Source organism: Protobothrops mucrosquamatus, unplaced genomic scaffold (assembly GCF_001527695.2).
Source record: "Protobothrops mucrosquamatus isolate PMUCROS unplaced genomic scaffold, P.Mucros_1.0 scaffold912, whole genome shotgun sequence".
Lineage (NCBI taxonomy): Eukaryota > Metazoa > Chordata > Lepidosauria > Squamata > Viperidae > Protobothrops > Protobothrops mucrosquamatus.
In genome coordinates, this window is record NW_015387163.1 from 7,645 (window position 1) to 34,846 (window position 27,202).

The 27,202-nt window shown below is 34.8% G+C and overlaps 1 protein-coding gene across 1 annotated transcript in view; it reads left to right on the forward strand.

The window, feature by feature from the left end:
• Positions 1 to 8,516: 8,516 nt before the first annotated feature.
• Positions 8,517 to 27,202, forward strand: part of PREX2 (phosphatidylinositol-3,4,5-trisphosphate dependent Rac exchange factor 2) — a 74,051-nt gene continuing 55,365 nt past the window's right edge. Inside the window, exons 1-9 of the mRNA XM_015819391.1 lie at positions 8,517 to 8,583; positions 8,663 to 8,785; positions 9,496 to 9,600; positions 11,224 to 11,325; positions 12,596 to 12,757; positions 21,204 to 21,337; positions 21,736 to 21,839; positions 23,077 to 23,226; positions 25,855 to 25,999. Of these exons, the coding sequence (XP_015674877.1) occupies positions 8,530 to 8,583; positions 8,663 to 8,785; positions 9,496 to 9,600; positions 11,224 to 11,325; positions 12,596 to 12,757; positions 21,204 to 21,337; positions 21,736 to 21,839; positions 23,077 to 23,226; positions 25,855 to 25,999 (1,079 nt within the window). The 5' untranslated portion in view covers positions 8,517 to 8,529. The remainder of the gene's footprint in view (positions 8,584 to 8,662; positions 8,786 to 9,495; positions 9,601 to 11,223; positions 11,326 to 12,595; positions 12,758 to 21,203; positions 21,338 to 21,735; positions 21,840 to 23,076; positions 23,227 to 25,854; positions 26,000 to 27,202) is intronic.

A 27,202-nucleotide genomic window follows, 5' to 3' on the forward strand; every position in this document is an offset into this window, starting at 1 on the left:
AGGAAACCCTATATCATTTCAGACAAATGGTTGTCCAATCTCTTCTTAAAAATTTCCAGTTTTGCAGCACCCACAGCTTCTGGAGGCAAGTTGTTCCACTGATTGATTGTTCTGTCTCCTTAGTTCTAGGTTGCTTCTCTCCTTGATTAGTTTCCATTCATTGCTTCTTGTCCTGCCATCAGGTGCTTTGGAGAATAAGTTGACTCCCTCTTCTTTGTGGCAACTCCTTATTGCAGGGGTGTCAAACTTGCAACGTCACATGACGTGTCGCGACATATCACAATTTTTTTTCCATTGCTGGCAATGGGGTGGGCGCGGTTTCGGCATGACGCATCCAGCCCACGGGCTGGCAGTTTGATACCCCTGCCTTATTGGAACACTGCTATTCATGTCACCCCTAGTCTTTCTTTTAATTAAACTAGGCATACCCAATTCTTGCAATCGTTCATCATATGTTTTAGCTTTCAGTCCTCTAATCATTTTTGTTGCTCTTCTCTATACTCTCTTTTAGAGTCTCAATATATTTGTTATGTCGTGGAGACCAAAACTGAATGCAGTATTCCAATATTTTGTGGTCTACATGCTTGTCACTGCATTATCATATCTTTGTTGAAAAAAGAACTTGATGGCACTAGAAGGCAGCAAAAATTAGTTTTCTATACAGTATCACTTTGCTGCTGTCTAGTGGTGATATAGATTTTTTCCCCAACCCAGCCTGGTAAGTCTAATAGTGGCTAGTATTTGGACAGCTGTTACAGCTTGATTTAAGAGATAATGACTGCTTCTCATCACTGACTACTGGACAGAGAAAAGAAGAACAGTTTTTATCCAAGTTAAACAAGTACCATAAAGCTGCCTTTTCCCAATAATAGCACAACTTTTCAGAATTAATTAATTCAATTTACCATTGAAAGAAGAATTTGTATCTCTATTTTAGTGTAATGTAAGAAGCAGAACATGCTGCTCTTTGAATACTTTAGCACAACAATGTGAAGACTACCATTTGGCAGCATTTTATCATTGGTGGGAAGTGAAGTCTAAAACATAAAGTCCTGGAAAAAAGCAACCATTGATGCGTGAATGAATGAATAAGTAAGAACAGGAGCTCAAATTGCAATTTTAGGCCATTACACAACATATGAAAGTAAACAGTAGTTAAAAAATAGATCTGAATAAAGTAGATTTTTTGATTTGCATAGACTCATTTGCTGTATTGAAGTTTAGAGTTATATCAATATATCTATGTCAACAATCCTATTTTCCCATCTTAGCCAGTGGATCAGTGAAGATACTGTTTGCTGACTTACTATGTCTAAATTATAGCAACAATTACATTTCATTATGACTGAATAAATCAACTTCAGAATTAGTTTATAATATATTAAAGTTAAAATTATGTATCAGAAATCCAGGCTAAGACTCTAGAAAGATGATTTCTGAAGAAAATGTGATAAGTTTACATAAAATCTGGTTTTCAGGGAGGCCCTGGAAAAATCTCAAATGCCAAAATAAAATTTCAGCAGAGCTACCAGATCTGGGTTACAGAACTTCAGATAATCAACAGATGTCAGGAAAGAGAAACAGAACTCTCAATTTGTTGCGATCTAATTTTGTTTTATGGTTCTAAATTCTAGCAACCCTCAAATTCTTTAAATTTAAGAAAAGTTTTTGATTGTTTGAAATTTGTGAAACCTTCCTTACCTTACACATTTGCTAGTTGAAGTCTTGCTGTGGTCCCTAATTTAACTCTTTGATATGACAGGGCCTCAGGGCCAGTCCCAATGGAACTTTGATGCATATAATTATGAGCAATAGTATACTGTTATATTCAAACAGGTTCAGATTTTAGGTCTTCTGAGTAGATCATAGTGGTACTAAAATTGGATGGGAATAACCAGAAACCTACTAATAAAAAATAAAACTGAAATAAAATGGAAGAAATCAAGAGTTGTAATAAATAGAAGGTGATTTGAAATATTTCAAGGTTCAATTATAGTCCAGTAAGCATAATTAGCAAAATAAAGAGGTTTGGTAATGACTATTATTTATTTTTGAATAAATAGATTTGCACACTGTCTGGAGAAGAACAGAGCCACATACATATAAGGGGTATGAAGGCTGAGTGATAGGGGGAGACCCATTTATATGTACAATGAAGGAGGAAATCCTGCTATTTCTTCTAAATTTGTATGGAAAAAAAATTCTACTTTTACTCCAAGCCTGTTGCACAGTGATACAAAGGATTTTTTCCTTGAATTGTCTTCAAAAATGCCTTGACATAATTAAAGTTACTCAGTGCATTTCAGATATGTGATCCTTTTACAAGGATTCCAGCCCTTTCTCTATTCCAAAAGCATAGATTTTTTTTAAGGATAGTATATAATCTATTAGCTATTCAGTGTAAGTTATTTACATATTAAATATAGCAGACCTCACGTTTATATAATAATGAGTAGCTGCAAGAGTCAGTACTATAGGTTAATTGCAAGAGAGGAATATGTCTTCTCGTCACTCACTTTTGTATTAACTTGTAGTAGTAACTCTCAGCCAGTTACTCTTGCCACTTGTAGAGGAAGACCTCACTTAATGACTGCCCTGTTTAGTAACCATTCAAACTTTCAACTGAAAAAGTAACTTTATGTCCAGTCCTCATATTTATGGACATTGGAGCATCCCTAGAGTCATGTGATCAACATTTGGCCATTTTGCAACTGACATACATTTATGACCATCACAGCATCCCAAAGTCATATGATCACCATTATCAAGCTTCATAACCAGTATCCGGGCTACTTGAGGGACTGTCTCATCCCACTGGGATTGACCCGCCTCACCCCTGCCTGCAAAGCAGGCATGCTGTGTGCCCCATCGGCCAGAGTATTCTCTCTAGGAGAAGAGCCTTCTCAGCCATTGCTCTTGTCCTTTGGAACATCTTCCCCCCTCCATATCTCCTCCCCCGACACCCCTGGGCCCGGCTCTTTGTCATCCAAACTAGCGTCCAGAGAAAGGTCCAGGGAAACCATTACAGTTCAATATTGGAAAGGTACATTTATATCAGATTTGTGGTAATAATTTGTTAATATATGCTTGCCAAAAATTGTTCAATTAGATTTTTTAAAAAATAATAAAGACCAAGAAAGCTCTTTTCAGCATAAAAGACTGAATGTATTGTTTATATGATATGATTTTCCAGGCTTTTTCCTGACCGCCTTTTTAAAAATCAGGTTATATCCCTTTATTAACACAGTTAAAAATTTACATTATTATTTATTAAGTATTATAATTTTAGAAATTGGTCAAGAAAACAGCATTTTCAGAATTTTTTTTTTTTTTTTTTATATAATTTAATTTATATCCCGCCCTTCTCCTCACCGGACTCAGGGCGGCTAACAGCCTTATAAAACAACATTACAATAAATATCCATATTAAAACCAAATTAAAAGAAAATATTCGGGAAGGCCAATCGTTAAAATTACCCTTAAAATTACCCTTAAAAACCCCACTAAAATTCCCTAGGTCAAACCCGCTTGTTGAAAAAGCCATGTCTTTAGCCATGTCTTTTAAGATGAATATTAGTGTGCTGGATTTGTATCCTACTGGTGATATTTATATTGTTGAAGAATTCAGAGAAAATATAAGCAATCGTTTTGCTAAAGCCTAATGAGCTTTGAACTTAATCTAATTACTGAGAAATGAACACTGCAGAAATTTATTATAGCTAAAGTGATAGGTTCTAATATCAACATTTATTTAATGTAAAGATTTGTTTTAAAAAAATTGAATGAATTTTGGGAAATGGAATGTATCAATAAAGTTAGTAATAATTTTAAACATTTGAAGAAAAAAATGTTGATTGTTGCTGATGAAAAATTGATTGTTTGAAAAAGAGCAGAGACTAATTGCTTCAATCTACAATTGCTTGTAGACACATGCAAAGCTTTTATTCATTTATTAAATTTATGTGTCAACCATCTTTCTGTCCAAATTACTTTTGGTTATTCCCAAGAGTTGTTTCACTGTAACTGAAAGCTGATTCCACATCTATACATGCTTGTGCTAATTGGATGTTTTTGTGCTGATGTAAGCGCAAAAATCTCTAGCCTTGGCAAATTGGAATGACAACTTCTGAAGACAGAATAGACAATGCTGACTCTTAACAAATTAATCTGATGGTATAAGGAAATATCCTATATCTCTAAGGAAATGTTTTAGTAGACATGGCTATTTGCTATTTATGATTGCCAAAAATAATCGTAAAAATACACCTTTTTCCTAACTGTTTTGCCAACTTATCCATTAATACAACACTAGATGTAATGCAAGAAACATAGGAAATATATTCTCAGATAATTCAATTGCTAAACATAGTTTTTGTGAGGAAAGAATCTGTAGTAAGTTTTTTGGAGTTAGGCTTCAATAAAATAGATTTACAGTTTCCTAGTAATATATTTTTGGTCAGATTAAATATTCCTTCAAATTTTGTCTCTCTTGCTCTGACTCCATATATGACTTTCTTACTGTTACTTAATCTTTTTAATAGTTGGTGATTGTAGATATGTTTGTCAAAAATCGTGTGTTGTATGCTCACGTAGTTCTCTGGAAAGAAGCTTAGCTTTTCAAAAACAATACATACGTCCAGATGGTTTGTGGCCATTTAAGTTTGTTGCATATTGTAGAAAGAAAAGAAATCTCCATCCTCTTCTGTTATAGCATTAACTCTATTTTTTTTTAAAAAAATCATAAAACTATGTTTGCTTGCTTTTTGCGTATACCACAAAAATAACACGGAAAGAAAAAATATTGTGCTGTTTGTAGTTAATACCTGTCAAATGTATTAGATTTTACAGCACTCTATATGGTTGGACAAATTTTACTCTGGTCTGCAAAATGATTGTCTCACAAAATGGTATCTCAATGCATATCAAAAAAGAGTAAAAGAAATAACTGGGTGCTATTCTTGGCTTTATATAAACAAAACAAAGCTATATACTTATTGTCGAAATCTCTAGCTGAGGACTGAGCTATGCTGGGTTACATAATGTGCAATTCAGTAAGATAATGCACAATGGACTTTGGGTATGAAGAGTAACAGAACTGAACAGAATAGAAAAACAAAAGTTGAAAGGGACCTTGGAGGTCTTCTAGTCCAACCCCTTGTTCAGGCATTTGGACAATGGTTGTCCAATCTCTTCTTAAAAACTTACAGTGTTGCAGCACCCACAACTTCTGGAGGCAAGTTGTTCCACTGATTGATTGTTCTAACTATCTCCTTAATTCTAGGTTGCTTCTCTCCTTGATTAATTTCCATCCATTGCTTCTTGTTCTGCCTTCAGGTGCTTTGGAGATTAAGTTGACTCCCTCTTCGTTAAATATTGGAACATTGCTATCATGTCACCCCTCGTCCTTCTCTTCATTAAACTAGACTTACCCAATTCCAGCAACAGTTCTTTACATGTTTTAGCCTCCAGTGCTCAAATCATCTTTGTTGTTCTTCTCTGTACTCTTTCTAGAGTCTCAACATCTTTTTTACACTGTGGTGACCAGAGCTGGATGCAGTATTCCAAGAGTGGCCTTACCAAGGCATTATAAAGTGATGTTAACACTTCATGTGATCTTGATACTATCCCCCTGTTAATGAAGCCTAAGACTGCATTGGCTTTTTTTGGTATCTGCAACATACAGTACTGCCAGCTCATATTATAAACTATTAGTTAGTTATAAACTAACACCTATCAGAACCTGGCTGATCAGGGACAATCAGGTGCTTATAACCAATGGGAGATGAACAGGAAATACTAGGACTATTCATCCATCATGTATTTCTCCGCAGATACAGAAACAGAAATCCATATCGACTTAATAACAGTTTGTTTAGTGACTGTTCAAAGTTACAGTGACACTGAAAAAAGTAAGATGACTGTGTGAAAACAGTCATAAGTCACTTTTTTCAGTGCTGTTGTAATTTTGAACAGTCACTAAAGAACTGTTTTTCACACTTATGACCATTGCAGCATCCTTATGGTCATGTGATCAAAATTTGCATGGTTGGCAACTAGCTCATATTTATGATGGTTGCAATGGCCTAGAGTCATATGACCTTCTAATAAGCAAAGTCAATGGGGAAGCCAGATTCACTTCACAACCATGTTACTAACTTAACAACTGGAGTGATTCACTTAACAACTGTGGCAAGAAAGGTGGTAAAATGGGGCAAAACTCACTTAACTATTATCTTGCTTAGGAACAATTGATTTGTGTATTCAATTGTGGTTGTTAAGTTGAGGACTACCTATATTGTTACGCTCTCTGTTATATCACCTACAGTATCTGGCATTCCTAATTCAAATTATCAGAAATTGGAGCCATCTTTTTAATAAAAAATGACAATCTTCCTTTCTTCCAAACCCAACCACTACAAAGGTTGCCAAATTTCTAGCAATAGTTATGGCTTGCAGAAGCTGGATGATATCCTCTTCTCATTTTTAATTGTTTTACATTTTATTTTTCGCCAGTATTTAAAATTTTGTATTTGTGGTCTGTTTTTGTTTGAGACCACAAAATGAAATGAATAAATATCTATCTAAAGAATATCTTATTACAGAATAATAAGGAAATGTACAAACAAAACACAGGATTGGATAGCCTCTATTTTATTATTTTCAATGTCTTTCGGCTCATTAAGGCTGCAAATGCTGGGATTCTCTTGTTTTGCAATTTTACAGCTTCTTATTTGCTTAATTGTTTAACAGAGTTTAAACACAATTTTAGAAATTGAATGGGGCAAGGGGAGTGACAGATATCAGAAGGTATCTGTGAAATGGGAAATAAAAATAGTGTTGTAATTTAATTTTTATGCAATATTTAATTGTCTTTCAAAATTGATAACAGTTGCAGTTGGAAGAAAACAAAATAATATTCTGCCTATCATTCAGCGCTATGAAAAAATCTGAAACTGTGAAGAGCAAAATCACATTTTCAAATGGACCCTTAAAGACATTGTTGTAATGTCATTACTTTCTGAATAAAGTTTGGTGGTTAAGATGCTAACCTGGAAACAGGGAAACCAGGAGCTGTAATTCTTTAAGCATGAAAACTGGTTGGCTGACTTTGGACCAATCATTCTCTCATTGCAACCTACTTTGCAGTCATGCAAATAGGAGACAAGAGAATTATTACATTGCCTTAAATTGTACAAATAAAGGCAAGTTATAAATCTAATAAAAATGTTACCACATCCAAATGTATTTAATATCAGGAAAATATATTAAAATCTTTTAATAATTTTATTTAAAAGTTAATACTGTCAGACTGGCCACAACCTGCTCCCTAGGAAAAACAACCCTTGACTCTCTAGGTGTTAGAGAAAAGGTATTTTTACTAGAGATGCTGAGTGCAGCACGAGTGAGGCAAGCTCTGAAGAAAAACCACGTAAAAAACATATATTGAAAACAATCCCCAATGTCCAAAACCTTCTGTCCAGTGAGAGTAGTCCAATCAGGTTCTGTTCCGATGTTTTGAGAATTGGTACCTCAGGTGCCATTGTAAATTCCTTTTCCAGGGCCTGCGGGACGCAGGAAGATGGCTTGGTTTGGCACTTCTGGTTCCTGTTAGTGTCCATACTCCCCAAATTCCCACAGCATTCTTTCACACCTCCAGTGCTCTTCCCCTCCCAAAGCCCCCCCCCCGGTTATGGCAGTTGTTAGCGAGCTTCAAAGAAAGCGAAAATAGGCATCTAACAAATACTTTCTAAAAACACATTGTAAACAGATTTATAGACAAATTTATAAAAGTATGTTTTTCTACCTCATCATTTTGAAGTGTGAAATCTTTTCAGCTTTTACATTAAAAAGCATGCAAATACAGACAATGCTTAAATATATACATATAAATTCTCTTGTTGCTCTCAGTTGAAAATATATCTATTGTGTCAACATGTTAGCTTTTCCTAAGGGTATATATGCATTATTTGTGGTCTCTTTTATTTTGCTTTTTCCATGTTGTGCCTAATATATTAGGAAATAAAAACTCAGCAGCTGTGCAATGAATTAGAACTGGATTTGTGGCAATTGAATGCCATTCCGAGCTGTCTTCAGCAATAACTTTAGGTATTTACAAGTAATTTTTTTTGGCTTGAGGTTATATCATCTATTTCTTCTTTTCAAGCTACAATAAAATACCATCTACATTCAGTGATTTCATAGACCAGGGATGAACAGAATGATACTTATCTGACCTAAGTATTCTGAAATTTTGTGAAATCACAAAATCTCTTCCATGAGATTTCTTAATAATTTAAGAGCTCATGATTTGGTGAGTCTGAGATCTTTGCTAATTTTGTGTGTGCATATATATACATATATACACACACAAAATGGATTGTTGCTAAAAGATGCTGAATGTTAACCCTTTTTCATTCATGTCAAAATTTATCACTGTAGCTGTTCTGGGCTACTTGTTTGACTTTTTAGTGCCTTACTAATATCTTTATTTTTCTTTTCCCCTTTATCCAGGCATTCCTTCACAGAATAATGCAGTGTGCTATTACTAAGATTGATAAAAATGTAACAGAGGAAGCAGTTAAGGTTAGTTCTTATTTGTTTTCACTTCCTTTTTATTGTTTCTCAGATGGATTTATTTATACTCTGGGTTTCTTGCTTTCAGACATTGTTCTCAAATATTGAAGATATTCTAGAAGTTCACAAAAACTTCCTATCTAGGATTGAAGAATGTCTGCATCCCGAACCTAATTCGCAACAAGAAGTGGGATCCTGCTTTCTCCACTTTGTATGTCAAATCCAGTAATATAAGCTTTATGTAATTGATTATATTCTTTTCTCCAGTGCTGGGGTTTTTTTTTTAAAAAAAATTGCTGGCAGAGTAGTTCATGTATAATCCACTTAGAGGACAAAATGATATTGATTGCATAATTTATGAGATCTTTTAAGGACGCTTGGAAGCTGAATTTGCAGCCTATTCAGTGGAATGAGTAGGTGTCATCATGATTTTTCATGAATCCGGCCTAACATATTGGAACAATAATCACTTTTTTACATTTGTCTTGAATAACTTTCCCCTCCAGTAATATGCAGATAACAGTTTTTTTTTTTTTACTAGAACTCCGTTGGATATGTAAGTGAACAACAGTAAGTTCACTGACTTTAAAATGCACAGTTCTGTAAAGTTACACAAGATATTCATTGGACTATAGGTACCATATGGGAGCCTGATCTTAATCATGAGAAGATACAAACACTTACTTGAACCTAACTATAAAACTAAAATAAAAAAATGAAGACAGGACTTTTTTTCAATAAACTGATTTGTATTGATTTTTTTATAAATTGATTTGTCAGCATTTAAATATTTGTTGTAAACCAATTGTGTTTTATATTTGTTCACAGATACTGTATTTGTTCATATTTTTATTTACATTATTCCTTTAAAAATCTGTTAAAATATGACCAAAATAACTAATCTAAAAACTTTTTATTCAGAGAGACAGATTTCGTATCTATGATGAATACTGCAGCAATCATGAAAAAGCACAAAAGCTTTTGCTTGAACTTAACAAAATAAAAACAGTGCGGACATTTTTACTGGTAAATAAATGCTTTTTTTGTATTCTATATCTCTATGTTCTGGTTTGTGTGGTAATTCGATTGCCATTCACTTCTAAGGAAAGCCAGTTTGGTGAAGTGGTTAATATATTGGGCTAGAAACCAGGAGATTATGGTTTCTAGTCCCACTTTAGGCATAAAGTCAGCTGTGTGACCTTGGGCCTATCACTTTTCTCAGCCCTTTCTCAGGAAGGATTGAAAGGCAAATCATTTCTGAAATCTTGCCAAGAAAATTTCAGGTACTAGTCCAAGCAGTTTCCAGGAGTTAGCAATGACTCAAAGGTCTGCACATGTGTGTTTGTGGGTGTGTGGGTGTGGATGTACATACACACCAACACACACGTTTCCAAGTGACATATAAGCTTTTGAAAGCTAAATAAATAAACAGTCTGCTGGATAAGAATAAGTGCCCACTTTATTCATCAGAACTTATAGCTATTCAAATGTTGTCAACTTTTAAATTAATCTCCAATTAGCATTATAAATAGAAACGAAGTGATTTTTTTTCAGGTAGTGCAAGTTTGTCCTCTGCTCAATACATTATTTTCCTATTTCTACCCTGCAACAGGTATTAAACTAAAGCTTAATGAGGATGTTACATATAGACAATGTGGCTAATAGCTATTAATAAAATGGTTTAGATCAATAAAATGGCATATGATTACCTGATCTTATAATTGTGAATCCTATAAATTTATTATGTGCTAAGAGATGCATTGTCCATTGTTCTGAATTTGAGTTTATAAGTTTGAATTTGTGTCAGTGCTGAACACCACTTTTATCTCTGGCTTAAAAGCAAAGGATGACTAGGTCAGAATTGTACCATAATATATATAAAATTATGCAAAGTTTTTCTCTGCAGTTAATTAAAATTAAACAACATACTGGTTACATCAAACTATCAAGTGTAAATTGTTTCTTCCGAGGTACAATGTTAAGGTCTTCTCTATTTCATTTGATTACTGTCTGTGAAAGTGTGTCCAATCACACTTGGCCAATAAAGAAATTCTATCCTATCCTATCCTATCCTATCCTGTCCTATCCTATCCTATCCTATCCTGTCCTGTCCTATCCAGTCCTGTCCTGTCCTGTCCTGTCCTGTCCTGTCCTATCCTATCCTATCCTATCCTATCCTATCCTATCCTATCCTATCCTATCCTATCCTATCCTATTCTATTCTATTATTTCCTCAGTATGTCTACACAAAAAGCTATCAATTATATTTTTGCTTCAAAAATTATCTCTAAGTGATGTATCTAGTTAAAACAGACAACTCTGGGATTTTGATACCATCTGCAATTGCCTTGTTCTTTGTATGGTTGTGCTGGAATGAACAATTCCCAGAAACATCTTCAACACTTTTTCCTAAAAGTGTGTAGTAAGTCTACTTTGAAGTAGCTATGTCTAGTCGATTTAGCAATAGAACATGTACTGTAATGTGCCTAGCTGCAGCTGGCTAATACGTAAAATGAAGTGAGCAACAGTCCTGAACATTAAAGCCACTTGAAAATTGAGGAACCAAACAAGTCCAGGAATATAGCATTATAAAAAACTACTAAAAGATAAATTTTAGTTTAAATACATATTATTTAATTCCTTTCTTAGAACTGCATGTTGTTAGGAGGACGGAAGAGTACAGATGTACCTTTAGAAGGTTATTTGGTAACACCAATCCAGAGAATATGCAAGTATCCTCTTTTTTTGAAGGTATGTATTTTTGTTTGAAGAAGTGTGAAAATATGTTCTTCTGAAGATATTATAGTTTACATGGAAATTGTTTTATTTTCTGAATTCTGTTTGCCATTTGGAAATAAAAATCTGTTTGCCCAAACAAATGAGATTATTGTTTTTAAAGGCTATAATAATACCCATTATGCACAGAAACAAAAGATGGAACCTAGTATGCCAACAGTATTGAGATCCTTCCTGTGAAATAAAGATCCCTGGACAGAGATTTTTTTTTAAAAAAAAAAACCTTGGCTATTGCTAGGAAGAAACTTCTTTTTGCCTATAAGGTTTCTTATTTTGACAGGAAAAAATAGCTGGAAGCTGTTTTGGGACTTGTTTAGGGGAACACACTTCTACTTACTCCTTTCTTGTGTAAACATGCTGTTGGAGTCATATTGCCTACATTTATCCGACTGTGAGGTGATCAGGGGATGAATGGTGGTGTATAGTGCCTCCAGATCCATAATGGGTCATAGTGATGTACAAGAAGTAATTATACAAAGGCTTTCTTGGCCTCTAACTGTATCTGCTGTTGAAGTAGAAGCTGTGAGAAGAAAAGAGTCAGTTCCATATGTGGAAATACAACTTATTTGTTTGTTTGATCAATTTATATAGTTGTCCATTTCACCAAACAAGCAACTCTGAGAGGCGTATATCAATTGGAATCCTGTCTAGAACTATGAAATGGAATAGAATGGAAAAATGGAATTCTGTCCACAAGTAGGGATGAAACGTTTCTGGAATCATTGTACTTCTATATAGTAGCCTACAGCAGATCTTCTAATGCCATTTTTACCACTGAATAATTTTGAATAAAGTTCTGGTTGGCTATTTGCCAATGCAATAAGAAGATAAATCGTATGTAAGCACAAATGCCCATATTCAATGTGTGGCTTCTGCTGATATAAAATATTAGAACTGAATACTTTAGTATTTGATTATAGCTGTTGCAAAAATAGTGAAAATATGAATCCAAATGAAACAGGATTCAAATATGATCCAGTGTCTTAAAAGATTGGAATTGCAAACTTTGCATTTAATGAAAATGGATAATAATGTTAAATATATAGTTTTAATCTCATGATCAGTTTGATATCACAATCCTATTGTGTCTATATCTTTAACAGAATTTATTCCCAAATAAATAGATATGGTTTTATAGCTTTATTGTGAAAATGAATTTTTAATATTTGACTTCCATTTTGAGAAGAGTATAAGAATTGATTTTATTATTCTTTTTTAAACATAGGAATTGTTAAAGCGCACTCCCAAAAAGCACAGTGACTACTCTACCTTAATGGAAGCTCTCCAAACAATGAAGGCTGTTTGTTCCAACATAAATGAAGCCAAGAGACAAATGGAAAAATTAGAGGTTTTAGAGGAATGGCAATCTCACATTGAAGGATGGGAGGTAATTTCATAAAATGTATTATTTTAACAAGTGGAAGAAATAAGAACTCTATACTCTAGTCTTATATTTTGCACAGGACATTATCATACATAATTCACAATTAGAATAAACCATTGTTATTTGTTTTACTGATTAGATTATTTGAGACACTCGATCAATCCACATCTGGATTATTAATATCAGAAATTTAAAGTAAGGAGTTTTTGGTGCCAAGCCTCCAGGAATTTCCTAGCATTTTTGGACTTAGCTTAGTATAGATGCTCACAGTTTTCTAGTTGAAAGTATGATTAAATCTACATATAAACAACCTTTAACCAACATTCAGCAGAGACAATGAAAAAGCTAAAAAGGAAACATTTGATCCTGTTGGACCTGAGGAAGTAGATAGGGTCCTCAGCGCTATCAGTGCAACTACCTGCCAATTAGATCTTGGTTGGTGAAAGCCTCCAGGATGGTGACTAGCAGGTGAGTTTGGGCAGTGATAAATTCTTCACTGCAGGAGGGGACATTTGCGGGGCGTTTAGGAGACACCGGTTTGTCCCCTCCTCAAAAATCCATTGCTTAATCTCACCTATCTGAACAATATTCATCAAGTTTCCCATCTTCTCTTTTTAGGGAAGGTGGTTGCTTGCCAACTTCAGAGGGTCCTGGATGAAACAGATTGTATGGATCCCTTTCAGTCAGGATCCTTGCCCTATCAGCAACCTTCGATACCATCGACCATAGTATCCTATGGAATCTGGGCTGGATAGTATAGTCTTGCATGTTGGCTCCTTTCTCCAAGGCTGGTCCCAATCAATGTTGATAGGAGTGAAAGACCGGGTTGTATGCCAGTTGTGGCCTTTCCTGGATCAGTAGTCCCCACACTCAGTCATTCAAGTTATCTCACTTTTGGACTATTAGAATGTGGTCTATATGGGACTGTCCTTGAAGAGCATTCAGAAGCTTCAACTGGTGAAGGGTGCAGTGGTGAAGTCTTTGGGGCCCCTCAGTGGCCCACATTATTCAGCTGTTCTTATTTATTCACTGGCTGCTGGTTTGCTTCCAGGTGAAATTGAAGGTATTGGTCATTACCTATGAAATCTGAATGGCATTGGTCCACGTTACTTGAGGAACTATCTCACCCTAATGGGACTGGCCTGACCCACCCATGCCAGCAGAGGAAGCATGCTGTAGATCCCATCAGTAAAGGAAGTTCAGCTAGCGGGGTCAGAGAGAAGAGCCTTTTCTGTCCTGGCCCTGGCTCTTTGGAACCTCTTGCTCCTGAGATGAGATTGGGTCCCCCTCTCCTGATCTTCCACAAGAGCCTGAAAACCTGGCTCTACCCTGGGGGTAGTTGATTGGCTAATGGCAGCTCCCACCTCTTCCTCCCAATACATTCTGTTCCTTTCCTACCCATCTTTTAGTTAGTTATAATCTGTATTTTTATTGTGATTTTATACATTTGCATATATATTTATGGTTTTATTTTGATGTTGTAAGCTGCTCAGCTGAGATGTAATAAATGTAATAAATAAAAAACAAACATGAGGCTCAGAATAGCTCTTTGCCAGCAATTTATATCCAGATAAGCAAGGATTAATACCAGACCACAATCAAGCAGTAAACGATACACCAATCAAGGAACCTCAACTCAGACAAACAAATTAACATAAACAATAGCTTAATCAAGGAACTACCAAGAAGAAAGCAAATTTTTCACCAACACTAACAGGGCAAGCCACTATATATAAATGGATAGCAAACCCCACTCCCTTCTAGCACTGAAGATGTTAGCTACTTTAATGAAGCGTCTGCAAGAAAACAACTGACCTCAGAGAGCACCAAGGACTGCTCTGTTTAACCCTGAACTACAAATATTCTCTTCTATAAGTAGAAATTTCAAAACTGAGTAAGTGGAGAATTGAAAAAGGACAGCCACAGATTTTCCTTGCAATCAACTATATTTTCCATTGAGAGGAGGGCATAGATTTTAAATAATGTGAATTTCCTTTTCAAGTAATTTTCTTTCAGAATAAATGGAGAATCATACATTGAGGAAAAATTGTTTCTTTCTTGCCTCTTTCTCAAAATGGTTGCTTATAGGACATGACTCCTAAAAATCCTTATATTAGTTAGAATTTTCAGATTAGGTATTTTGGGGGAAGTAGAAGAAATAAGACTGGTGCAAAGTTTAAAAGTTTAAAATGGCTAAAATGGAAGCATATGCATTTACAAAAAGAAAGGCTAAAATTTTTATGGTAAGTTCCTGATGTAACTATTGCATTAGTTTCTGTACTATCACAAAAATATGAAGTAAATTCAAAAGAATGGGGGTGAAAATAACTGATCCAGAAGAAATTACTTGAAAGAAGATACAAAATAAGTGAATATTTTTGGATGAGAATATAAAAGAGGATTCAGCAGAAGGGGTAATAGATGAAGTGAATCATAGTACCTGATCAAATAGAAGTTTAATGAAAGCAGAAAAGAAATAATCTGTATTGGCCAAAGCATGAAGCTAAGAACTTTTTCTCATATGCTGCTAAGCAATGTTTATTAGATTTTAGCTTAGTGCTAACACAAACCCAGTCAATAATGATTTTATAATGAAATTGTACTTTAGCAAACCATGCCTTTATGTGATATATGAACTCAGTCACCATCAACTTGGATTCAGTTTAGCTGGGTCTGTGAATGAATGAACAATTACTCTGTTTTCCACTAAGATGAATACAATTCATGTGCTGTTTTCTTCTCCTTTTTCTCATTTCACCTATTATTCTATATTGAGTACACAACAATTAGAAACAAAACCAGTAGGCAATAGAAACATGTAATCAACTTAATACTGTATATTAGTGACAAATAGTTAAAATATTATAAATCTATGATCTCTCAGATCACTTTGAATGCAAATTTCCCCATTAACCAAATAGATGGAAATAAAATGGCATATTGACCACTGATTTGATAGCAGAAGCTTATAATAGGTTTTGTGGGGAACAACATTCAGTGCATCACCAAGAGTTTTCATATGATAAAGAGACAATAGCTTAGTAGCTTTGCATATAGAAGTTCCTGGTTCAATCCTTCGCATCTTGAATTTTTATTTTTAAAATATAATACAGTCATTGTTTAGCAATTGGGACTGGCAACTCTGTTGTTAAGTGAAATGGTTGCTAAGTAAAATAGCAACTGTACTTATGATCTTACTTCAGCCTTCCTTTGCTTTATAGAGGTTGTAAATGCAAGAAATGATCACAGAATTATTTTTTCATCACTGTCATCACTGCAAACACTTGTACAAGGCGGTCCCTAAATGAGGTTTACTTGTAATGAGGTTTCTGGAATGGCCACTGTGACTCCAAATAGTTGCTACTATTGTGTTTTCCCCAAAATAAGCCCTAGTTAAGATCCTATGCAGTTGGCTGCCTGCCCATTCTGTCTGGTTGTTCGCGGTGCCTCCGCCATGAGGTGAGGCGATGCAAGTGGGGGAGGGGGTGGAGCTGCCTCATGTGCCCCGCACCCGCTTATCTCAGGGCCCCCACAGCCAGTCCTCCTATGCCCCAATACATGCCTTGCGGCGACGGCACCAATAGCCCCATCCAGCAGGAGCCTGTATGGCCACTGCCAACCCACTTCTGCAGCTGCTCGCCGCTGCTTGTGTGCGTCACCCCCAGCCTCTGTTTCGCTGGCAGAGGACTTCAAGAAAGGCTTTTGCAGCCAAGAACCAATGTTTTCCTGAAGGCCTCTGCCGGGAAACAGAGGCCGGGGGTGATGCACGTGTCAGCACAGGCTCTGTTCTCGGTTGCAGAGGCAAAATGGAGGCCGGGAGTGATGCATGCGAGCAGCAGCGAGAAGCTGCAGAAATGGGTCGGTGGTGGCCACACAGGCTCTTGCTGGATGGGGCTGTTGCTGCCGCGAGGCGAGACAATGGAAAAAATAAGACATCCCCCGAAAATAAGACTTAATGCCTCTTTTGCAGGCAAAAAAAAAAAAAGACCGGGTCTTATTTTTGGGAAACACGGTAGTTAAAGTCTAACATTATGATAGATAGCTAGATAAATATATATGGTAACACTGCTATACTGAAAACATATTGCCAGATAATAAGGAACTACTAGTGAAGGCTTGTTATATTACACCTTCATAAGTACCTTTTGTAAGCTAAGTATATTTTGGTTACAGTTCAGTGGCTAAATGTTTAAGAGTCAACCTTCTAATGAAAGTTTAATGTTCTCATTTTTAAAAAATACTATCATGTTTACGAGGCATTTCTTTAATAAGAAACCTTCTGTACTAAAACAGCAGGTTTCATTAACTGGACATCTGGTTTGCTATAAGGCTTAAGAGCAGAGAAATATACTTGTTAGAGATGTTCTGTCAGAAGAAAATATTTAGCATGTTGCTTACTTAGAAAAAAGCTATTTTTAGGATCTGATGGAGGATCAAAGCATGACTTGAATTCTACGCAAAAATGTTATAAATTGTCCTTGGATAATGATTATAATTGGACAATTGCAGAAAAGTAGACAACTTGAAAAATACATTTTAAAAATTATTTTTTTCTTCTTTAATGGTACACTCTCCAAACACAGTTTTATTGAGTTGGAGATTTTATTTAGAATCATAATTGTTAAAATAACTTGCTTTTTTGTTTTTATTTCATGACAGAAAAAAAATAGAATATTTTCAATTAATGCAAGTTGATAGCTTCCCTCATGCCAGCAGATGATCTCACCCATGGTTCTAAGCAGATGTTAAAGAGGAGTGAGGATAAGATAGAGCTCCTCAGAGGAACTCCACCCACCCCCCAAAGACTCAATTTCATTCCCCCATTCTGCCCCAATCACCACTGACTGGAACCAACTTGGAGGAAGGAGAATTAAGAATTCAAAACTAAAAAGTCCAGAAATGAAAAATAGAAAAGAAAAAAAGAATAGTAAAGAAAAAGAAAGAAATTACGTTTCCCTTCATCACAAGTCTAAACAATTTTAGTAACTTATCACCTTTTAAAACACAACAAATGATCTCTTCTTCTCATATCCCATCTCTTATCTATAAACAAATCCTTAAAAGTCTTGTTCAGCAAAAGTACATTAAGGTTTATCAGATATAACAACATACCTATTTAATCTAGCTAATAATTTAGCTAATAATTAGATTTAATCTAATCTAATAAACTAATTTTATATTCCTTCTGTTTATTTTCAACACTCTTGATCTTTAATTCCTTCAGTCTGCTAAACTTGATTTCTTTTCAGTTTTCCTTAGTACTTTTTCACAAAATTATTCAAAGCTTTAACAAGTCTATTTTGTAAATCCAATGTAGTAAAATTATCCAGGTTGCTCTTTTGGTTTATTATTTGTTTATCCCTTTTAATTATTAAGACATCAGTCAATTTCTTTTGTATATTCCATGTAGCATTTTTTCCATATCATTCTGGTAGCCTTTCATTTTTAAATCAGAGAGAACCCCCCCTCCCCACTAAAGGATTAAATTACTGGCCATATATACCTTTTGGGAATCCTTGACAAGCCAGTAGGGACATGGATTAACATATAGATGGTTGGCTCCCAGTTCTGAGAACTCTTTTTATTTCCCCAAGACAAATAAACTTAAACACTTTTCAGATATCACAGACCATGCCCCAAGTTAGTTCCATATGATCTGCATAGCTACAATCCAGGTCAAAGTGGATCTGAGTAACTTTATGCACTAGGTGTCTAGAGTAACTTTGTACGCTAGGTATATACTTCTTACAATGGCCATACATATAGTCCTTCAAGCCATCCCTGCGTGGTTATCTAATTCGATATTCTTGATTGCCAAAAGATGGACTCTAATAAAGATTCCTACTTATGCTTGGGCATGTTGGGTCCTTGTTTTTCTCCAGTGGCCTTTGCTGTCATTTCATTTAATAAAGAGTGACAACTGGCAACTTTTTCAGTTTTTGGTTGCATTCTACAATTATGTACAATGTCCTATTTGGACAAACAATCAAAATTGTAAAAAAAATCATCTAACTGTAAGAACACAACATGTCATTATGTGGCAGGTTAAATAGTAGAGGTAGTCCTCAGTTAATGACTGCCCTGTTTAGCAAACATATGACTAATAGTTTTACAACTAGTTCTTGATCTTAAAACCGTGGTAGCTTACCTGTGGTCATGTGGTTGCCATTTGAACATTTCATAGCTAGCTTCCAACAAATAGAGTTAATGGAGAAGCTGGCAGTAAGTCACAAGTCACACAGTCATGTGAAGTTGTGCTTAATGGCCATGGGTGATTTGCTTAATGGCCACAACTTACAGAACTGATGTAAGGCATGGCCACATAATGTTTCACTTAATAACTGCATTGCTTAGTGACAGTTGCTGATCACAATTGCTGGTGATAAGTGAGGATTACTTGTAGTAGCCAAAAAAATCTAATTTAACTTAGATTAAAAAATTGGGCAAATTTAGAAAAATAGAAAATAACCATCCACTATGCATTATAGGAAGCAATGTTAAATCAAATTGAAATGTTGTGTATAACCTGATTTTATTTTTCTGCTTTGAGTTTCATATAAAGTGGCAGTTGCATTATTTAGGAAATGAATTACTTTATGTGTTGAAGACCTTTTTATTTTAAGTGAGTTCTTTAGATATTGTGTTTTACTGCTTGTTATTTTTGTTAAAATTATATTTCCAGTGCATATAACTGATTCATTTCTAAGAGGACTGAGGGCCAGAACATTTAAATGAGAAAAAGTGTGTGGAGGGCTGAACTATAAATAATAACACATGATGCTTTTACTTTTATCCTTTGCAGCAGTGGTGGAATTCAAATATGTGAATAACCGGTTCTCTGTGTGGATGCCACTTCTGGAAGTCCATTCTGGGCCTGGGCAACAAAAAATTAGCTACCGGTTCTGCCAAAGTGCTGCGAACTGGCTGAATCCCACCACTGCTTTGCAGGCATTTTGTTGATTGTTTATGCTTCATAATAATTAAACCATACTTAATTGCTTTTCTACTTAAGGGATCTCAAATAGAACAAATTCATAATTGTTATATTTACATAATGAAAGAATCGGTGAAATCATATTTGTAATTTTGGTTTGGCGAAATCACTGAAATTATTTGGCAGCTGGGATATAAAGATAAACTATTATGTGATTGGGCAAAGATATAATGTGAATAAGTACACATCCAGTGATGTGAGGACAGAAAAGCCTATATTTGATTAGTTATACTAATGATTTCACTCATAGCATCCTGTAATTTGTGTATGATACTATTTTGTGCTATAACAAAGCAGTGTGAAATAGCTAATGTATTTAAATAAGCCTCTAAGAAAGCACTAAGAAACATACTGCCTGCAGCGAACCTTTTCTCTAGAGATTCTATTAAAAATGCCTTTGCAATTACATCAGTGAAAAATGTTACCCATTATTTTTAGAATATCATAATCCTAAAGTCAGCAAAATTCTGCTTTCTTCAGAATGAGTCTGATCCAGGAACATACGGTGAATATTCTACTTAAGCCTTTTTATTTTAAATCAAGTTTCACTGATTTCAGAGAACTTTTATTTAACCAAATTATTTAGATGTGCAGTCCACATTTTCCTATATCCAAATTATGGTTTGAGTTCCAAAGCATACACAGTTTTTTGAAATCCTCTCTTCAAAAGATGTCTCCAAGAACAAAGTTAAAAGTCAACATGAGGCAGCTTCCTGATTTGGGGGGCAATGATTGAACACATGTTTTGGGGATAAAGTTCCCTATTGGTATATAAAAATATCAGGAGCAATTGGAATGGAAAGGCCTATGCCTGATGGTAACAGGGAAAACTTTTCTGAAACTTGTAGAGCAGCTTCTGATCAGTGCAACCAATCTCTAAGGCAGTATCCCCAATCTTCTGCCTCCAGTGGTATTGAGTTCATCTTTGTTCTCTCTGATTGGTAATGATTTATCTAAAATTTATTTATGAGAGGGGCTTAAAGGGATCCTCTGAAAAATTTAGTTTCCTGGTTTTAAAGGACCTTCTATCGAGATGGTATTTCCAGATGATACAACACCAGTCTGTGTTATAAACCTGTTTTTAAAATAAGATAAACAATGTCTGTGGAGATTCTCAGTCATCCAGGTCACAATTATCCTAAAGGTGTTTTTTCAAGAGGCAACTGAACTTTATTTTTCCTTGAAGATGTTTCGCTTCGCATCCAAGAAGCTTCTGAAGTGAACTGAAGAAGCTTCTTAGATGAGAAGCGAAATGTCTTTAAGGTAAAACAAAGAATATCCACTTGCCTCTCAAAAAAACACCTTTGGGGAGATATATAATGTGTATAATAATCAGGATTGTTTTCTAAATGTTAAATCCACTTTGCTATTTTGATTAGCTAAATGCATTATGCATGTAGAAAACTGAGTATTTTGAATCCACATAACTATTCTTTTCATATGTTTCTTTGCTAGGGATCTAACATCACAGACACTTGCACAGAAATGCTGACGTGTGGAGTTTTGTTGAAAATCTCAGCAGGAAACATACAGGAACGAGTGTTCTTTCTTTTTGACAATCTTTTGGTCTACTGCAAAAGAAAGCATAGGTGAGATACATTCATTGATTTATGCTTTCAAGACTGAACATATATAAATTATCTGAATTTAAATTTTAAAAAATATATTTGAATATTTTAACTACTATAATGCTCAGATAATGACAAGGTTCCATCTAATGCAAAACAACTAAATTTTTAGAATAATAATTTAAGGCTACAAAGCATGCTTTTTTACATTGCAACCAACATTTCTTATTAAAATAATATTGATTTATTAATAATTATTACTAAATTATTAATTTATCTGCAACAGCATTAAATAAAATGAGGTCTAGATAGTACTCAATTTTTGGTCTATAAATATTTGCTAATACTAATAAACAATCTTGATGAGCCTGAAGTACACTAATACTTTTAACATTTGTACAATACTTTTCCTTAATTAGACGATTGAAAAACAGCAAAGCATCTTCAGAAGGTCATCGATATCTTTTCCGAGGCAGAATAAATACAGAGGTGATGGAAGTTGAGAATGTTGATGATGGCACAGGTATATGAATATACATCACTTTCTTAATTATTATTATCTTTTGGATGTTGACTTTGTGTCTCATATAATAATACAAGTAATCCCCAGTTAAAGATGGTAATTGAGACTAGCAACACTGTCACTAAGTGATGCAGTTGTAAAGTGTGATGTCACATGACTTTACCAACATACAAGAGTAGTTGTACCAGTTTCATTGGCTGATTAAGCAAATGCCGCACAGCTGTGAAGTGCTATTTACAACCTTCTGCTGGCTTCCCCATTGACTTTGCTTGTTGAAGGTATTAAGTGTAACAAATGGCAATCACATGATGCCAGGGTACTGAGACTGTGTAAGTTCAAACAGGTTGCCAAGCATCTAACTCATGATCACACAATTACAGGGACATTATGACAGTCCCAACTGCAAGCACCAGTCATACGTCTCTTTGTTCAGTGCTATTCAGTGCTATAACTTTCAATGTTTGCTGAATGACTGATCATTAAACAAGGACTACCCCTATACAATTTCAATAACATGCAATTATTTGATGTAAATAAATTTGGCATAAATGGAAGATCAAAGATTATATGAGTAAGAAAATTATACTCCTATTTATAAACAATGGCTCCCAATCTTTGTGTGCAAAACTGTAATGAAGCAGCATATTCCAAGGATCCATCTAGCCTGCCTGATCCAATTGGTTTGGCAGATACTATAAGTGGTAATTTCAGGTAACCAGGCCCTATGACATGAAAGGATTTATAGGTAACAACCAGCATCTGTAGAACACATTGCAAGAAGCAAGCTGTGATATTACCAAGGCATGAATGACTGTATTTTGTAATGGAAACTGCCATTTCTGTTGCAATATTACTTACAGCATGCTTTGTTTTTGTTTGTTTTATTGTACTCTTTTGGTAAATGGATGGATTTTCGTAAGATTAGCATTTCTGTTTAGATAACAGAAAGACATTTGATTTGGTTTGGCTAGGCAGGACTAGATTCATAATTTTGAGCTGGCAGTCAAATATTAAATGAATTATAGTTTCTTCCTGGTTCTTAAACCCTGTTAAAATTTTCATAAAACATGGAAGGAAACACACAGGCACACATTTATTTAGGAAAGTTTTGCTTTAAGTAAGAGCACATTGTAATGCTTAGGGTGGGATCAAAAGCAATTTTGTACAACTCACAGCGTTTAGTAGCCATCAGATAAAATGTACATCTCAGATTTTCCTTTCTGTGATAATTTTTCAGCTGATTATCATAGCAGTGGTCACATTGTTCTCAATGGTTGGAAGATACACAACACAGCAAAGAATAAATGGTTTGTGTGTATGGCCAAAACTTCTGAAGAAAAGCATGAATGGCTTGAAGCTATCCTAAAAGAAAGGGAAAGAAGAAAAGGTGAGAACATGAATTTTATTTCTATACACTCTCACACCTGGAGGAAGTACTATGTCAAGAGACATTTCCTGACAGTGAGAACAATCAGTCAGTGGAATGGCTTGTCTTCAGAAGTTGTGGGTGCTCCATCACTGGAGGCTTTTAAAAAGAAACTGGACAGCCATTTGTCTAAAATGGTTTAAGGTCTACTGCTTGAGCAGGGAGTTGGACTAAAAGACCTCAAAAGTTCCTTCCAACTCTGTTATTTTGTTAATTCTGTTAATTCCTTTTCTTTGCATTTCTTACCTGAGGGATATTGAACAATAACTTTGAATCCCTGCTCCCTATACCTCCTGGCAACTACTTTTGCTAGCAAGATCTAGTAAGTGAATAAGGTCCTGAAGTGTTACGATCCTGCTGGATATTCCTCTGATGAGAAGGATAGAAAAGAAGTGGAATTAGACATTAGGGACATGATCTGTGTGTTTCCAGTAATGATGAAGCCAGGACTTCTCTCTGGTTAAATTAGATCCACCAAGCCACTAAGAAGCCTCCCATGTCCCTAGTGAGCAGAGATGTTCATTAAAAATTCAACAACAGAACAAAACTCCCTGGATTTTTTTGTGAATTTTTTTCCTCCCCCAAATAATTAAAAAACATCCTATCCAGATTATTGCTTAATGCTTACAAAGAAATATCTATATTAGTCCTGGAATTACTTACTCTTTCTATACATTAATTGAAAGCAAAAAAACCAACCCTCAGACTTTTAAGCTTTGGGCAGTTAATGCTGATGTAGGCTAGCAAAGTTTTTTTTTAGAAAGAATTCTTACTTAAAATACACTCGTTCTCTATTTCCACCTCTACCTCTCTATAACATATAGCTATGGAGTTTTAAACTGTGCAGATGAATAAATGTTTGTAGTAACATTATTCAGCAAGGAGCAATAATTGGTGTGAGCACCAGAATAATCCAGGGCATTGACCCTGGGGTGTGAGAATGTAATTTTGGTCCCACATGAAGATTTTTTATTGTTTTAATTTGATAAGCAAAGAAGTTCCTCAGGCACAGTAGAAAATTATAGCCAACAATGAGGGAACCAAAATAAGAGCAGGAGTTAGATTATTTATCACATTAGTTCTCAAAATGAAAGGTTCCGAAACATTTATATAGGGATTTTCTTTTGATAATCTTTGTGTATAGTCCAGTCATTCCATCTCCACAACATCTGTGTAAACATCTCTTTTATAAATCAGGATGCACTGACTTAATTACATATGGAACAACAGATGATTCATGGACAAAACAGTTTGCAGAATTCAAATGCCTTCACTGAAAGTAGTTGTAAACAACATTCCATTCACCATGAATAAAAAGGAGCTTTTGTTTATTTTATAATTCTATTCACATTCATGAATATAAAGCAATTGGAAAAAGTTTACATAAGTCAAAATGAAATTTAGCTGACTTTCTGAAGTAATGAGATTATGATCTTAAAAGGTTTAAAAAAATATTGTCTTTCTTCCTTCATAGATTTTGAGGATTGTGTATATTCTATCACAATGAAAGATTACTGAATTATTTCTGCAATTTTATTAATGTTTAATTACATTTTAACACTCAATCTGTTAGCTGCTTTGAATATGCTGTGAATGTAAAGATGGAGTAAATTTGAAAAAAATGCTACAAATAAAAACTTAAAGATTTGTAATGCTTAAAAATAGTACATAAAATATTCTGTTCTCTGTCTCTGCAATCACAATGGCCTCGAAATGGGTGACCTGTAAAGCAGTTATGGCTGTTGTAAAACATAGGGCCACCCCCCCCCCATGACTGCATGATTGATCTCTTTTGCCTAATAGCTGCAATACTGACGTAACTAAACCAAAACCAAGCAAACCTTACCTTAACATATAAACTAAACCAATGCAAATAAAACCCTTGCTCTTTCTAGAAAATTGTAAGTTGAATCCAATCTTACTCAGGCAAGTTTGCACTTCCATGTCAGCCTAGTGTGAGCAAGAGTTACCGATTATTTCACTACTAGTAATGAGGAGATGATGTGTGTGTGTGTGTGTGTGTGTGTGCGTGTGTGCGCGCGCTATATGGATGTATTACTGCCAGTGTTTAGGCTTTGTCTTCATAATGCAGTTTGTTAATCTGACACTATTGGGTCCCTAGTTTCCCTGACAATTATTTGGCTAGTCCGTTCAGCTTTTGAAATTATTTTCAGATAAAAGTCCTCATGAATGGGGATCTTTATATTTATTGTGTATTTGAAAAGGAGATTTCCTAGACTTGTTTCTTGAGATCATCTTAACACTGAATATACTATACTAGGAATTCTAATCTGAATCTTTCAGTACTTCGTTTGTGAATATATCTGTGTGTGCGCGTGCGTCTGTGTGTGTATTTGTTTTTTAGAAAATCATGTCTGGAATGATTTGTTTGAACTTGTTCAGGTGCTCTTGGTAATGTTTACTATTCTAATTTTAAAACCCTTGGAAGTAAATCACACATTATTTTACATTTAATGTTAGTAGGATTGAAAACTGAAGGACACCCCTCCCTCACGCCCCACAATAGATAGATAGCAATACATTATTTGGAAACATTTCAAAATTATTATATTATGATTTGTTTTTCAGGGTTAAAACTTGGTATGGAACAAGATACATGGGTGATGATCTCTGAACAAGGAGAAAAACTTTACAAAATGATGTGCAGACAAGGCAATTTGATCAAAGACCGAAAGAGAAAATTAACTACTTTTCCAAAATGTTTCCTTGGAAAGTATGTGTTTAATATCTGCATTTAAAATATTGTCTCATTATTTTAGTTATTATTTATCAAATTAGATAAATAAAATGATCAGACTGTTTAGGATTTCTAGTCAACATATTCTCACTCTAACGCTAACTAGCAAATTAGTTAAGCCAGTGTGGGTATTGGCTGCTCTACATAATATTCCTGAAAAGAAGCAGCAGATATTATACAAGTATACAGATTTTTTTTGAATGATGATATAAATAATTGCAGTGATATCTGTCTGTCTACCTGTCCCCCAAGCTTTAAAAATGCAGTGTTGAAACTATAAATGTTATTTTACGTACGCAAAAAGTAATCGGTAAACTGCCCCTCTGTCTTTCATTTGGACAGAATTCTGTCCTATAGTTTAGAAAATTAAATAGAATGTGCTATGTGTTATAGTTTCTCATTTTTTCATGGATTGACAAGATACAGTAGCATAAATAGCTCTTTTTGGCCTTATAAAATATAAAGCCATTTTATAAAACATACAGTAGTATTTCACATATGGTATTCACACACACATACATACAGCCTATTTTTCGCCTTTTTTATGCAGTCTCAGGTATCATACGAAAATATGAGTGCTATTTTATTTAATTAATAAGGATATCGTATAATAAAACTGACTGAATGTTGTTTATAGGAACATCAGATTCTTCCTGCAGCCCAGACATTGGCTTCACCAAACTATCAATGCAAAACAGTTCTAGCAACAGTTTGTACCTATGGACATTGATGAAGTCTGATCAGATCAGAATTGATAAGGAATAGAGACTTGTAACATTTATTACCATAAACTCTCACATAATTCTTAAATACCTTCTTAATGAACTTTGATTGCACAGTTGTTCCCTTGTTGAGACAGGCACATATGAAAACTATAATGTGAACTGTAAAATGACTTACCATAAGTAAAAAATCTCCCTCCAGTGCACCTCAGAAAAAAAGGGGTACTAGTGGAATAGAATAGTAGCCCCGGTGCTATTAGCTTTATTACTTCATCCTTTGCAGTTCTTCCAACAATATTAAATGCAGCTTCTGGCCACCCAACATTTTATTGACCCTTACTCCATCCTAGCTGTTAAAGAAACAAAAAATTGTGAATTCTAAAATCACAAATTTAGATTTTAATCTGATATCTTCTTCTCTCAGAATCATTGTACTCAGAACAGCTTATTCATGAGT